The 11963-nt window shown below is 50.4% G+C and overlaps 2 protein-coding genes across 5 annotated transcripts; one reads left to right on the plus strand and one right to left on the minus strand.

Moving 5' to 3' along the window:
- Positions 1 to 4059: 4059 nt before the first annotated feature.
- On the minus strand, positions 4060 to 6141 carry C24H16orf86 (chromosome 24 C16orf86 homolog). 2 transcript variants are annotated; one of them, XM_090357429.1, is made up of 4 exons: positions 5706 to 6141; positions 5267 to 5496; positions 4718 to 4902; positions 4060 to 4616 (listed from the first exon to the last, which is right to left on the minus strand). In XM_090357429.1, the coding sequence occupies exons 1-4, from the start codon at positions 5787 to 5789 to the stop codon at positions 4207 to 4209; spliced, it is 909 nt and encodes a 302-aa protein (XP_090213555.1). In that variant the 5' UTR covers positions 5790 to 6141; the 3' UTR covers positions 4060 to 4206. The 2 variants fall into 2 exon arrangements, with proteins under 2 accessions (XP_090213555.1, XP_090213554.1); XM_090357428.1 differs by having other exon boundaries at positions 4060 to 4643.
- On the plus strand, positions 5978 to 11426 carry Enkd1 (enkurin domain containing 1). Of its 3 annotated transcripts, none has more exons than XM_090357424.1 (7): positions 5998 to 6080; positions 6230 to 6605; positions 7474 to 7646; positions 10343 to 10468; positions 10574 to 10737; positions 10834 to 10970; positions 11051 to 11426. In XM_090357424.1, exons 2-7 carry the CDS (start codon positions 6245 to 6247, stop codon positions 11209 to 11211), a joined length of 1122 nt encoding a protein of 373 aa, XP_090213550.1. In that variant the 5' UTR covers positions 5998 to 6080; positions 6230 to 6244; the 3' UTR covers positions 11212 to 11426. The 3 variants fall into 3 exon arrangements, with proteins under 3 accessions (XP_090213553.1, XP_090213550.1, XP_090213551.1); XM_090357425.1 differs by lacking the exon at positions 5998 to 6080 and having other exon boundaries at positions 6165 to 6329; positions 6408 to 6605; XM_090357427.1 differs by having other exon boundaries at positions 5978 to 6605.
- Positions 11427 to 11963: the final 537 nt, after the last annotated feature.

Consider the following 11963-nt stretch of genomic DNA (forward strand, 5'->3'; position numbering starts at 1 on the left):
AATCCTCCAAAGAAGTGTTTGCTGAAAGGCCAGGAGGCAAGATTTCCTAATAATCAGCTATTTGGAAATTTAGGCAGATAAGCCAAAGCCTGGGGTTTGTTGAGCTGGAAGTCTGGACGGATGTTCTGCTTCTGTTTTGTTATTTCTGGGATTGAACTCAGGGCCTCTTGTTTCCTATGGTGGGTGGCACTGTATCACATGAGCCACCTAGGGTTCTGTCTTGAAACCATGGCAGCCTCCAAGAAAAACCCTGGGAGAGGAGGAGCCTGAAGAGGAAGGGCCCCATGCCACCTCTTAGAGCAGGTTTGACTGGCACTGCCTGGCCCAGCCAGCAACCAGCCATGCTTACTAACTTGGGGATTAGGGCAGGTCATAGGTGAGTGGACTGTGAAAAAGGACTCATCTTCCCGTTTGTATCCCTTGCCCTGCCTGCTGGATTGTGAACCTAAGTGAACTCAATTCTTTTTTCTTCCTCATCCAACCCATGGCTTTTTGCCAGAAAGGCCCAGGGAGGGTTTCCTCTTCCTTTTGGCACCCCTTACGAAAGTCACCAGGCCTGTTTTCCCAAACCATTCAATGTCTGAAGCTATTTCACTGTGAGAGAAAATAAGGGTTAGTGAAGTTTGTTTATCGTGTGCTAAGCCCACATGCAAATGCTTCATGCATATTCATTAATCTCCAAATCATTCTACAAAGGTACTATTAATGTGTCTATTCTTTGGATTAGAAAGCTGAGGTACAGTTAAGTGCTAGTGGCTCATACCTGAAATCCTAGCTCAGAAGGCTGAGATCTGAGGATCACGGTTCAAAGCTAGCCCAGGCAGAAAAAGTCCATGAGACTCTTACCTCCATTTAACCAGTAAAAAGGGTTCAAGTGGTGGAGGCATAACTTGAACAAAAATGCCAAGCGAGCACAAGGCTCTGAGTTTAAGTCTTAGTTCCAGCACTCGCGTGCTTGCGCACGCACACACACACACAGAAGTAAAGTTACCTGCCACATTTGGTAGAGCCAGGAGCTTGGTCAGGGCCATCTGACCAGTTCCTGACCTTGAACTTGGGAATCTTTCAGAAAAGATGCCTGTGTAAGCTAGGAAGGGAACCACAAAGTGTCCCCCCTATTAACTGTCAGTGTCCTTTGATCCTGGGGTGATCAGGTCAATTCCAGTTCAATCCTATTGTTTCATTAAGGATGCTGAAGTCCCTTCTAAGTTTGGTAACTATTCTTTTTTTTTTTTTCCTTATATGTGGTACTGAGGAATCGAGCCCTGTCTTTGTGCATGCTAGGCAAGCACCGTACCACTAGGCCAAACTCCCAGCCGAAGTCTCCTAAATTTGAGAATGACCAAGAAAGCATAAGGTGCCCCTCACAGGAAAAGTCCATACTACTAACTCAGTTGTACTGAGGTTTTAGAAGACGGCTGGGGCAGATTGCTATTGGCCTAGTGTAGGACTACTTTTTGAAACCTTGGGTCCTCTGAGAGTATCCCCACACCCCCTCCCCAGACATGATATCACCTATACCCCTGAATCTTGGAACATGTGTTTCCCAAGTGTTAGGTCCACGATGCTACAACGAAAAGGAGAGTTGGGCCTGGAAGTGGCACCCATGCCTATGGACAGCGGACCAGATTTCAAACTTGTCCTGCAGCGCCCTCTCCTGGAAAAAGGCAGCAGTATCGCTCAGGACCTGTTTTCTAAATCGCAGGTCAAGTTTTCCAGGCTAGTAAAAATGTAGATTTTCCCTTTGAGACAGCAACCAGACAAGAAATTCCAATACACCTTTAGTTACTGACCTCCAAGCAAATCCAAGTTTTGTACTCACTCAGATGTGGCAAATGCTTCCTTAACCTTTCCTTTCTCCCTATCTGTCCCTCTCCCTCCCTCCTTCCCTCCTTTGTGTGCTCTACCCTTCCCCCCCTCTCTCTGCCTTTCACACTGCTACCCTTAAAATCTCTCCACAAGGACAGGCCAAGACTTCTGCTTTTCTTCCCTCCTCCCTTCACCTCTAGACTTGCCCAGCCCTGGACGGCCATGCTCTCTACTCCAGCTCTGTTATGTGGGACTGGCATCCTCCACACGTCCACGGCTTGTCCCTGGCATATCCTAAGCTTGGAATGCCTCAGCCCTTTCCTTCAAGAGTAGCTTGAGGTGGCTGGGAATGTGGCTTAGTGCTAGAGTGCTTACCTAGCATGCATGAAGTCCTGGGTTTGATACCTCAGTCCCACATAAACGTAAGTGGTGCTGTGGCTCAAATGGTAGAGTGCTAATGATGAGCAAAAGAATCTCAGGGACAATGATCAGGCCTTGAGTTCAAGCCCCAGGACTGGCAAGAAAAAAAGAGTCGCTGGAGGGCAGCCAGGCACTGGTGGCTTACACCTGGAATCCTAGCTACTCAGGAGACTGAGGTCTGAGGATTACAATTGGAGGCCAGGCCAGATAGGGGAGTCTATGACATTCTTATCTCTAACGAAACACCAAAAAGCCAGAAGTAGCACCGTGGCTCAAGTGGTAGACTGCCAGCCTTGAGCAAAATGAGCTCAGGGACAGTGCCCAGGATACACACCCAGAGTTCAAGCCCCAGGACTGGCCAAAAAAAGTAGTGGAAGAGCTGTCTTGGAACCTCTTGTCCATATGGTGAGTTGGTGGCCGCTCCTCCCACTTGTGTCCCCTTGAATGATGCTGCCTAAGAATTCTCCACTTAAGAGCGGGCTTCCAGGAGCTGCAATGATGTTCCTTTGTGTGGTTCCTTCCACCTACCCTGCTTCTGTCCACTGATAACAAGCCCTAGGGATGTTCTCTGTCTGATCATTTCTTACACTATCCGCCATGGCAGATAAGTGCTGACATTGCCTGCAACTCCAGCCCCAAAGACCATCCAGTGAGAGCTCGGGCATTGGCAAAACTTAAGTGAGAGCAGAAGCTCCAGGGCCCCAGCATGTGGCAATTGTAAGACTGCTTCTCTACAGGCCTCTGCTTCCTCCGTTGTAAATTGAGATCAAGCTCAAAATTATCTACTTCTGAACCAGTGCTCTGAAACAGCATTACCTGGAGTGGCAAAAAAAATGACTGCCTGTAGAAAAACCTGTGGGCAGAAAAGAATATGCTAACCCTCTTGGAGGTTTTGTTTTTGTTTTTTTGCTAGTATTAGTGCTTGCACTTGGCTTGGGTACTGTCCTTTACCTTTTTTTTGTTCAAGGCTGGTGCGTTACCACCTGAGCCATTGCTGTATTTCTGGCATTTTTTTGCAAGTCCTTGGGGCTTGAACTCAGGGCCCGAGCACTGTCCTTGGGCTTTCTCAAAACTAGAGCTCTACCACTTTAGCTACAGCACCACTTCCAGCTTTTCCTATGCGTGTGGAATTGAACCCGGGTCTTTGTGCATGCTAGGCAAGCACTCTTACCACTAGGCCAAACTCCCAGCACTGGTTTTTTTTTTTTTTTTTTTTTTTTTTTTTTTTTTTGCCAGTCCTGGGCTTGGGCTCAAGGCCTGAGCACTGTCCTTGGACTTTCTCAAGGCTGGAGCTCTACCACTTGAGCCTCAGCACCACTTCCAGCTTTTTCTAAGTATGTGGTACCAAGGAATCAAATCAGGGTCTTGTGATGCAAATTTGTACTACGCAAGCACTTTACCACTAGGCCAAACTTCCAGTCTCAAAATGTTGCCACCTTATATGGGGATCCTAAGTATTGATTTCTTTGGGGTGAGACCAGATGTAGATTATTTACTGAGGGGGGGGAGGGAGCGAGCATGCGCAGGGCCAAACACTTTCTTCCCATAGTCTTCTCTTTGTCTCAAGTTCTTCCCCACCTCTGCCCTCATCCCCTGCAGTTGGGCCATCTGACCCTGAGCCTCACCTGGGTAGACTAAATACACAGAAGAAGGCCTCATGCCTGCTTCATCCCCACTTTGGACTCAGAGCTGGGCGGATGCCCAGCAATCTGTTATTTGTCAAGGTCTCAGACTTGGTCAGTTGGCCCCAAACCTTGCACAGGTGAATTCACCACCCTTCTTCCCAGCCTCTTTCCCCATTTTAGGCATCGTATTTAGGGAGACATGGTCTTAGAAAAGGAAACTTTTATTTCCAGTGAGCTGAAGATCTCAAATGGGGGAAGAGGCCAAGCCCATCCCACTTCACCTAATTGGCCTAGGCCTACAGGCTGCAGCCCTGGTCAGGCCCGAGAGGAGGAGGCCCCTGTGTGTAGATGGTCACTTGTACTGAGGGGAGAGTGGGGGGACGAGGGGGGCAGCGCAGACACTCAGCATCTTGTCAATGTCCACCTGGGTTAACTTATCCATCTCAGCCTTGAGGTTGCCATTCACCCTCAGGCTGGACAAACCCTCAGGCTCCTCTCCAGTCTCTTCTCCCAGGGGAGGTACCAGGGGGGGAACAAGAGCATGAGTAGGGGCCACTAATAGATTGGGGCAGGGAGGCAAAGCAAGGCCTAAGCCCAGCTCACCTGCCATGGGCAGCAAGGCCTGAAGCTGCTCCTCAGGAACCAAGGCCAACTCCGACTCGGGCTCCACTTCGGTCTCCCCATCTCCCTCCCCTGCCTGGTTCAACTCAGGGTTGCAATAATTGATGTACTGGTACAGTGGTCGCAGGCGCTGGGCCTTTCCTGTAAGAACCCGTGGCAGAGCAAAGGCTAGAGCACCAGGCTGTACCCTATCAGGTCTAGCAGGCAGGGGAAGAAAGGAAGATCCAGGGACTGCCACTCACGCTCTAACCCCAAGGTCTCTGGGGGTACAGATGCTGTGTTAGCTGCAACTGGGAGTACGGGAGCCCCCAGACTCTTGCGTTTCTTGGCTTTTTTGTGCTGTTTGGCTGATGGTGAGGACTCACTCTGGTTGCTCTCCTGCTCCTCCCTCTGCAGTGGTAGCCCTGGTGACAGCTCAGCTTCAACCCTAGGATGGAGTGTGATAGCTGGGCCCTGAGGAAGGCTGAGCTATCTAAACCAGGGACAACAGCCTGAAAGCTCTGGCTCTTGTACCTTGAGCCTAGGGACTATCCCTGCTGTCCACCACCCCAGACTTAGGTAGCTGTCCCTTTATTGGTCAGTGAAACCCAAGGCCCAATTAGGGGCCCAAAGCGCCTGTAAGCTCAGTTCTCTGGAAGCTCCATTTTTCTCTTGGTGTTCCTACACCAGGGCTCTTGAGAAACAGCATTAGAGACTGGTGATAGGGGCAGAGGCTGAGAATCTGCCTGCAGGTGTTTAGTATTTAGAGAATCCCCCTAGCCCTGCAGTTCCTTCACTCCGAGTCCCCTCACTTGAAGGGCTTCCTCTTGGGCCCATGGCTGGGCCTGGAGATGGAAGCCGAAGGCCTGGGGCCTCTCTCCTCTCCTGGTTCCACCTTCAGACCAAGGCCTTCCTCCTCATGCTTGAGACCTTCCTTTTGTAACTCTGACCCATAGCTGTGGTCTGATGAACACTTGATTTCACCCAGGGTCTTGCAGGCATCCTGGGCTGGCACCAGGCACTGGTCTTCCATCACTGGACACTGGAGATGACATATACATAATTAGTCACCCTAGCCAGGCACAGGATGTAGAGAGCAGTCAATCACTGAATGCCCAACATAGGCCACCAAATACGAGATAAAGCCACTAGCCCAGATAGATCCTCTCAGCCTATAAAGCTTGGCTTGACAGTTAGGGAGTTGGATCACTCAGGGTTCAGAGCTCTGAAAGGTTAGCAGGGCTGGGTCACCTCAGGGCTGTCTGCGACCTGGGCTGACCCCATGGTTGACCCCTCCTGGGATCCTGGCTGTCTTTTGGTGCCTGTCGAGATCATGACTATGTTGAGTTAGCGCATCCCTGGACAGCCGCTAGAAGAGGACTGTCTCAGAGGAAGCTTCACTGGTGGATTCCGTGTTGACAGGGGTGGTCGCTCGGCCAAACCATCAGCTAGAACTACAAGCCCCAGAAGTCTTTTCGACGGCATTGACCCCTGACCTCAGGGACGGAAGCCACTTGTTGCTTAGCAACAACAACTCCCGTCGGGGTTGCAGCGGCGGGCGGCAAACCTGCTGGCGGATCTTCTGTCCGGGTGTTGTGGGGCGCGGGCGCGGGGCGAGGATAAGAAGTAGGCGAGACAGCGGGCGCAGGCTGGGCTTCTGGACCCCCAGGGAGACCGGGCGGAGGCTGTGGAGTGGGAGCAGCGGGCGGGCGCGCGGGGCGGGGGACGCGGGGCGGGAGATGCCCCACGCGACCCGCGGCGGGGCACCGTTGCAGGACGGCCGCCGCAGCATGTGCGAAGGCCCTTCCCGCATCACGGGGCCCATCCCCCCAGACCCTACGCTCTGCCCCGACGCCTACCGGCGGCCCGCCTCGGGTGAGTGGCTGGGCGGGGCGGGCGGGACCGCCCGCGGCCGGGCCGGAGCCTCGCCGTTCTCTCCTTCCTTCCTCGCAGCCCAAGGACGCCTCGAGGGAAACGCGGCGCTGAGGGCGGACCTGCTGAGCTCGGGCCTCGACCCAGGCTGCAGCCCTACTCGTGGCCCCCGCCTCGGGCCCGGAGCCCGAGAGAACGTGGAGCGTGGCCAGCGCGGCGTGGGGGATGTGCTGCTGCAGCTAGGGGGCATCTCGCTCAGTCCCGGGGTCTCTTCCAAGAGTAAGTCCCCGCCAGATGGGGCAGTGTGCAGGGGAAGTCAGGAGCCCAGATCAAAAGCAGTGATCCCGCGGCCATGAGCCTCTTATCTCCAATTAACCCACAAAAAGCCAGAAGTGGAGCTGAAGCTGTCATTACAGAGCAGTAGCCTTGGGCACCAAAGTTCAGGCACCCCAGACCCTGAACATTGGACACGGACACACACACACACACACACACACACACACACACACACACACACACACACACACACACACACACACACACACACACACGCTATTCCTTCTTTTCTGCCCTGAGCATGGGCTGTATCTCTGTGGATCTAAGTACCTCCAGTGTAAAAGGAAGAGAAACTGTGCACTCTCAGGAACCAAGGACTGAATGAGGTATTCCCCCAGGAAGCTCTATCTTCCTGCATTCATACATCAGTGGAAGGTTTATTACCCACTGTGTGTCGGGCTAAGAGTATTAGGAAAACAGGATCAAAGGCAAGCTTAGGCCCCTATCAAGTAATGGTGGGAAGTAATAAACAAGTGAAGACAGGATGATTAATGTTAAATTTTCACTACAAAGATGTAGAAAGTAATCAGCAGATACTTAGACATGTAAGGAAAGGAACAAGGTAATGTGGTAGTTGTGTGTGTAGTATCTTACTTAGGTGAAGATGCCAGGGAGATTTTTCTTTATTGTTTCTGTAGTTCTGTTGAATACTGTGGGTTCAATTGCACAGCCAGTAACCTATCACTGCATTTCTGGGAGACCTTTCTGTAAGGGGCAGGAAATGAACCTGTATATGGTCTAGTATAAGTTGGATTATACAGGCCATACATGGGGCAAAGCCAGGCATCATTCCCCCCCCCCCCCCCACCAGGGAAGGATCCTAAAGACTATGAGAAGGAAAATTTGAGGCGAATCAAAGAAATTCAGAAGCGCTTCCAAGAGCAGGAACGTAGCCGGGAACAGGGCCAGCCCAGGCCACTGAAGGCACTGTGGCGCTCACCCAAGTATGACAAGGTGGAGTCTCGAGTCAAGACCCAAATGCAGGTACCTGTCTGTCCTAGGAAGCCAACAAGCATTTATAACCCAATATGATTTATGGGGGAGGGAAAGAGGGGATCACAAGAGACCAAGATAACAAAAGAGACACTTGGCTCTTCTGCAAAGGGATGTGGGGTTCTTTTCAGAGGTGGGGGTGGCTGGACCAATCCTGAAGGACAAGAAGGAATTAGATAAGGGGAGAGTGGGAGAGAGAATATTCCATAGAGATGGGACCTCTCAGGTAGAAGTCATGAGGCCAGAGTGAGTATGGGTAGTGGGGATACTAGGTATGTTTACTGAAGAGCATGAAGGGAGAAAAGCATGAGCTTAAACAAGTCATTTGTCCCCACATCTGAGAGATAACCTAAATTACATGTTAATATTCCTTTATTATATCTATTTTATTATATAACATATATATATATATATATATATATATATATATTTGCCAATCAAGTGGCTTGAACCCAGGGCCTGGGCACTGTCCTTAAGCTGCTTTTGTTCAAGGCTAGCACTCTAATACTTAAGCCACAGCACCACTTCTGGGGTTTTTTCTGTTTAGTAATGAGAATTGAACCCAGGGATTTGAGCATGCTAAGCAAGCACTATACTGCTAAGCCATGTTCCAAGCCCCCATTCCTTTATTTTTATGAATTTTGTTTTTATTTTCTTGTCATGGGGCTTGACAAGGCCTAGGCACTGTCCCTGAGCTTTTTCAGTCAAAGCTAGTACTCTACCACTTTGACCATAGTACTACTTTGGTCTTCTGGTGATAACTGGAGATAATAGTCTCATAGACTTTCCTGTCTAGGCTGGCTTTGAACCATGATCCTCAGATCTCAGCCACCTGAGGAGTTAGGATTATAGGCACAAGCCACTAGTTCCCTGCTTTATTTTTATGTTTCATTTATGTTGTGATGAATGACTTCTGCCATTCTGTCTTTTCCCCCCTCTTTAAACAAGGTCTTATTATATAGCCTAGACTCAATTTGAGATCTTCTGCCTCAGCCTTCTTTTTTTTTTTTTTTGGTGGGTCATGGGGCTTGAACTCAGCCTGGGCGCTGTTCCTGAGCTCTTCAGCTCAAGGCTACCACACTATCCTTGAGCCAAGCCCCACTTGCCATTTTCTAGAGGTTAATTAGAGATAAGAGTATCAGGTCCTTTTGTGCCCAGGCTGGCTTTGAACCTTGATCCTCAGATCTTAGCCTCTTGAGTAGCTAGGATTACAGGCTGAGCCACCGCCCGACTTGTCTCAGCCTTCTGAGTGCCAGGATTACAGGCATGTGCCACAATGCCTGAGGTTTTTTGTTTTGATTTTTGGTGAGTTATGGGGCTTGAACCCAGGGCCTAGGTGCTGTCGCCGAGTTTCCCAGTGCTCTGTCACCAGAGCCCTACAGCCAATTCTGTTTTGTTTTGTTTTGCCACTCCTGGGGCTTGAACTCAGGACCTGAGCACTGTCCTTGGGCTTTTTCCTCAAGGCTAGCTAGCACTCTACCACTTGAGCAACAGCACCACTTCTGGCATCTCTATGTATGTGGTACCAAGGAATCGAACCTGGGTCTTCATAAATGCTAGGCAAGCACTCTACCACTAGGCCAAACTCCCAGTCCCATTTCTGGTTTTTGAGTGGCTCATTGGAGATAAGAGTCTCATAGGTGCTTTTCTACCCAGGCTGGCTTCAAACCATGATCCTCAGATCTCAGCCTCCTGAGCAGCTAGGGTTACAGGCAGACACAAGCTCCTGGCTCCGACAAAATTTATTTCTAGCTAGGCATGATGCCTCATGCCTGTAACCTTAGCCACTCAGGAGATCTGAGGATCGTGGTTCAAAGATAGCCCAGGCAATAAAGTCCATGAGACTCTTATCTCCAATTAACTACTAGAAAACAGGAAGTGGGGCTGTGGCTCAAGGGGTAGGGGATAACCTTGAGCTGAAGAGCTCAGGGACAATGCCCAAGTCCAGGGATAGGACAGTAGCCTTGAGCTGAAGAGCTAAGGGACAATGCCCAAGTCCAGGGATAGGACAGTAGCCTTGAGCTGAAGAGCTAAGGGACAATGCCCAAGTCCAGGGATAGGACAGTAGCCTTGAGCTGAAGAGCTAAGGGACAGTACCCAGAGTTGAAGCCCCATGCCTGACAAAAACAAAAAATCATTTATTTCTGAGGACAACAGAGAAGGGTAGGTGTGAGTGCATGATGGTGAATTCTGTCTTAGGTAGTCACCATTCCTTTATCCAAGAAATCAGAAAAAAGGATTTAGATTGAGAGAAAAGTCAAGGTCACGTGAAGCTGTACTGAGGGAGAAGCATCTGCGGAAATCCCAGGGGGTGGGAATATGTCCAGGAAACAGATGGACACTTAGGTCTGAATCTCAGGCATGAGACCAAGAAGTTATTGACAAGCAGGTTGAGAACAATGAGACCAAAGAACAGCCCTCTGGCTTTGTGGGCCTAGAGGCCCGTCCGTAGTGACCTTGGGGAACTAAACTAGGAATCTTGGCTAAGAAGAGTGCTAGCTAGGCCAGAACTGAGACCAGAGCGAGGTGCTTTGTTTTCTCAAAAATTGTGTGAGAGATATGTGTTTAAATGTTAATGAGAAATACTCTCAAATCCATGGGACTTTGGATAGAAAAGAGACACAGAGAGGCATGGTTTTATGGCTTGAGATCCATCAGCCTGATTTGTGTTGTACCCTACCCTCCAGGAACCCAGCCACGCCTGTGTGACAGAACCTGCCCATTTTCTGCGGGCACACTCCCGCTGTGGCCCTGGACTCCCACCATCCCGTGTCCTCAGTCCCCAGCTTACTCTATCAGGTCCCAAAGCTAAGGTGAGAAGACATATGGACCTAGAAGATGGTGGAGCAGGGATCCTGAGGGAGCATGGGTAAAACACAGTACCGTCATGTCCTCTCCATTCTTGCTGTGTCCTGCAGGAGCCAGACCTAGGTGTGGACTTCATTAGACACAATGCCCGAGCTGCTAAGAGGGCTGCCCGTCGGCATTCCCGCTCGCTGCAGGTTCTAGCCCAGGTTCTGGAGCAGAAACAACAAGCCCAGGAGCACTATAACACTACACAGAAAGGCCATGTGCCCCAGTAGTAGGTCCTATTGCTTGACAGCCGGGGAGAGGGGTACTTAGGGTAGGAGCCAGTCTTTGCCATGGTGTCATGAATCCTGGGCTTGTGCATCTACAGCTTATTAGACCGCAGAGATCTGTGGCGCCGGGAGGCTGAGGCCCGCCAGAATAGCCAGCCAGACCCTGCTATGCCTCCTGGCCACACTCGAATGCCTGAGGACCAGCGGCTGGAGACACTGAACAATCTGCTCCAGAGTGAGTACTTGGGCAGGGATGGCTGGAGGGGAGCCCACTGGGGACCATCCACCCCTGCCCAGCACTCACTATTCCTGTAGGCCAGAGTCAGCTGCTGCGTGAGCTGGTACTACTGCCTGCTGGGGCAGACTCACTAAGAGCCCAGAGTCACCGTGCTGAGCTGGACAGGAAGCTGGTGCAAATAGAAGAGGCCATCAAGATTTTTTCTCGACCCAAAGTGTTTGTGAAAATGGATGCCTGAGCCTTTTGTGAGGGCCAGGGACAAGGAGGTCCAAGCCAATGATCTCTACATACAGCTGCAAAGGGCAGGATCAAGCCCTACCATAGAGCAGAGATCAGAAGTCAGAAGCAGTGGGCTGTACAGTATCCCTAGAGCATTCTTTACAGATACGAGTGGCTACAGAAGTGCCATTCTTGCCTTTCAGCCTCTTTGTCAAAATTAAACTTTTTGTATGCGGTGGGTTCTATGTGAGCTTTTCTTTTCTTTATCTTGGTTATGGGGCTTGAACTCCTGGCCTGGGATCTGTCCTTGAGCTCTTTTGGTCAAGGTTAGCACTCTGCCACTTTGAACCACAGCTCCACTTTCAGTTTTCTGGTGATTAATTAGAGATAAGAATCTCATGGACTTTCCTGCCAGGCTGGCTTTGAACTGCAATTCTCAGATCTCAGCTTCCTGAGTAGTGAGGATTAAAGGCGTGAGCCACTAGTGCCTAGGTGAGCTATTTTTTTTTTTTTTTGTCAGTCCTAGGTTTGAGCTTAGGGCCTAAGCACTGTCCTTGGGCTTTCTCAAGGCTAGAGCTCTACCACTTGAGTCTCAGCACCACTTCTGGCTTTTTGCTATGTATGTGGTTCCAAGGAATCGAACCCAGGTCTTTGTGCATGCTAGGCAAGTACTCTACCACTAGGCCAAACTCCCGGCCCCAAGAAGTCAAATTTTTAAAGGCAGTTTGTAAACTAAGCTCTCTAGGAATTCCAGGCCTAGTGGCTTTTCTA

The sequence above is a fragment of the Megascapheus bottae genome, chromosome 24, assembly GCF_031878675.1.
Source record: "Megascapheus bottae isolate mThoBot1 chromosome 24, mThoBot2.hap1, whole genome shotgun sequence".
Taxonomy (NCBI): Eukaryota; Metazoa; Chordata; class Mammalia; order Rodentia; family Geomyidae; genus Megascapheus; species Megascapheus bottae.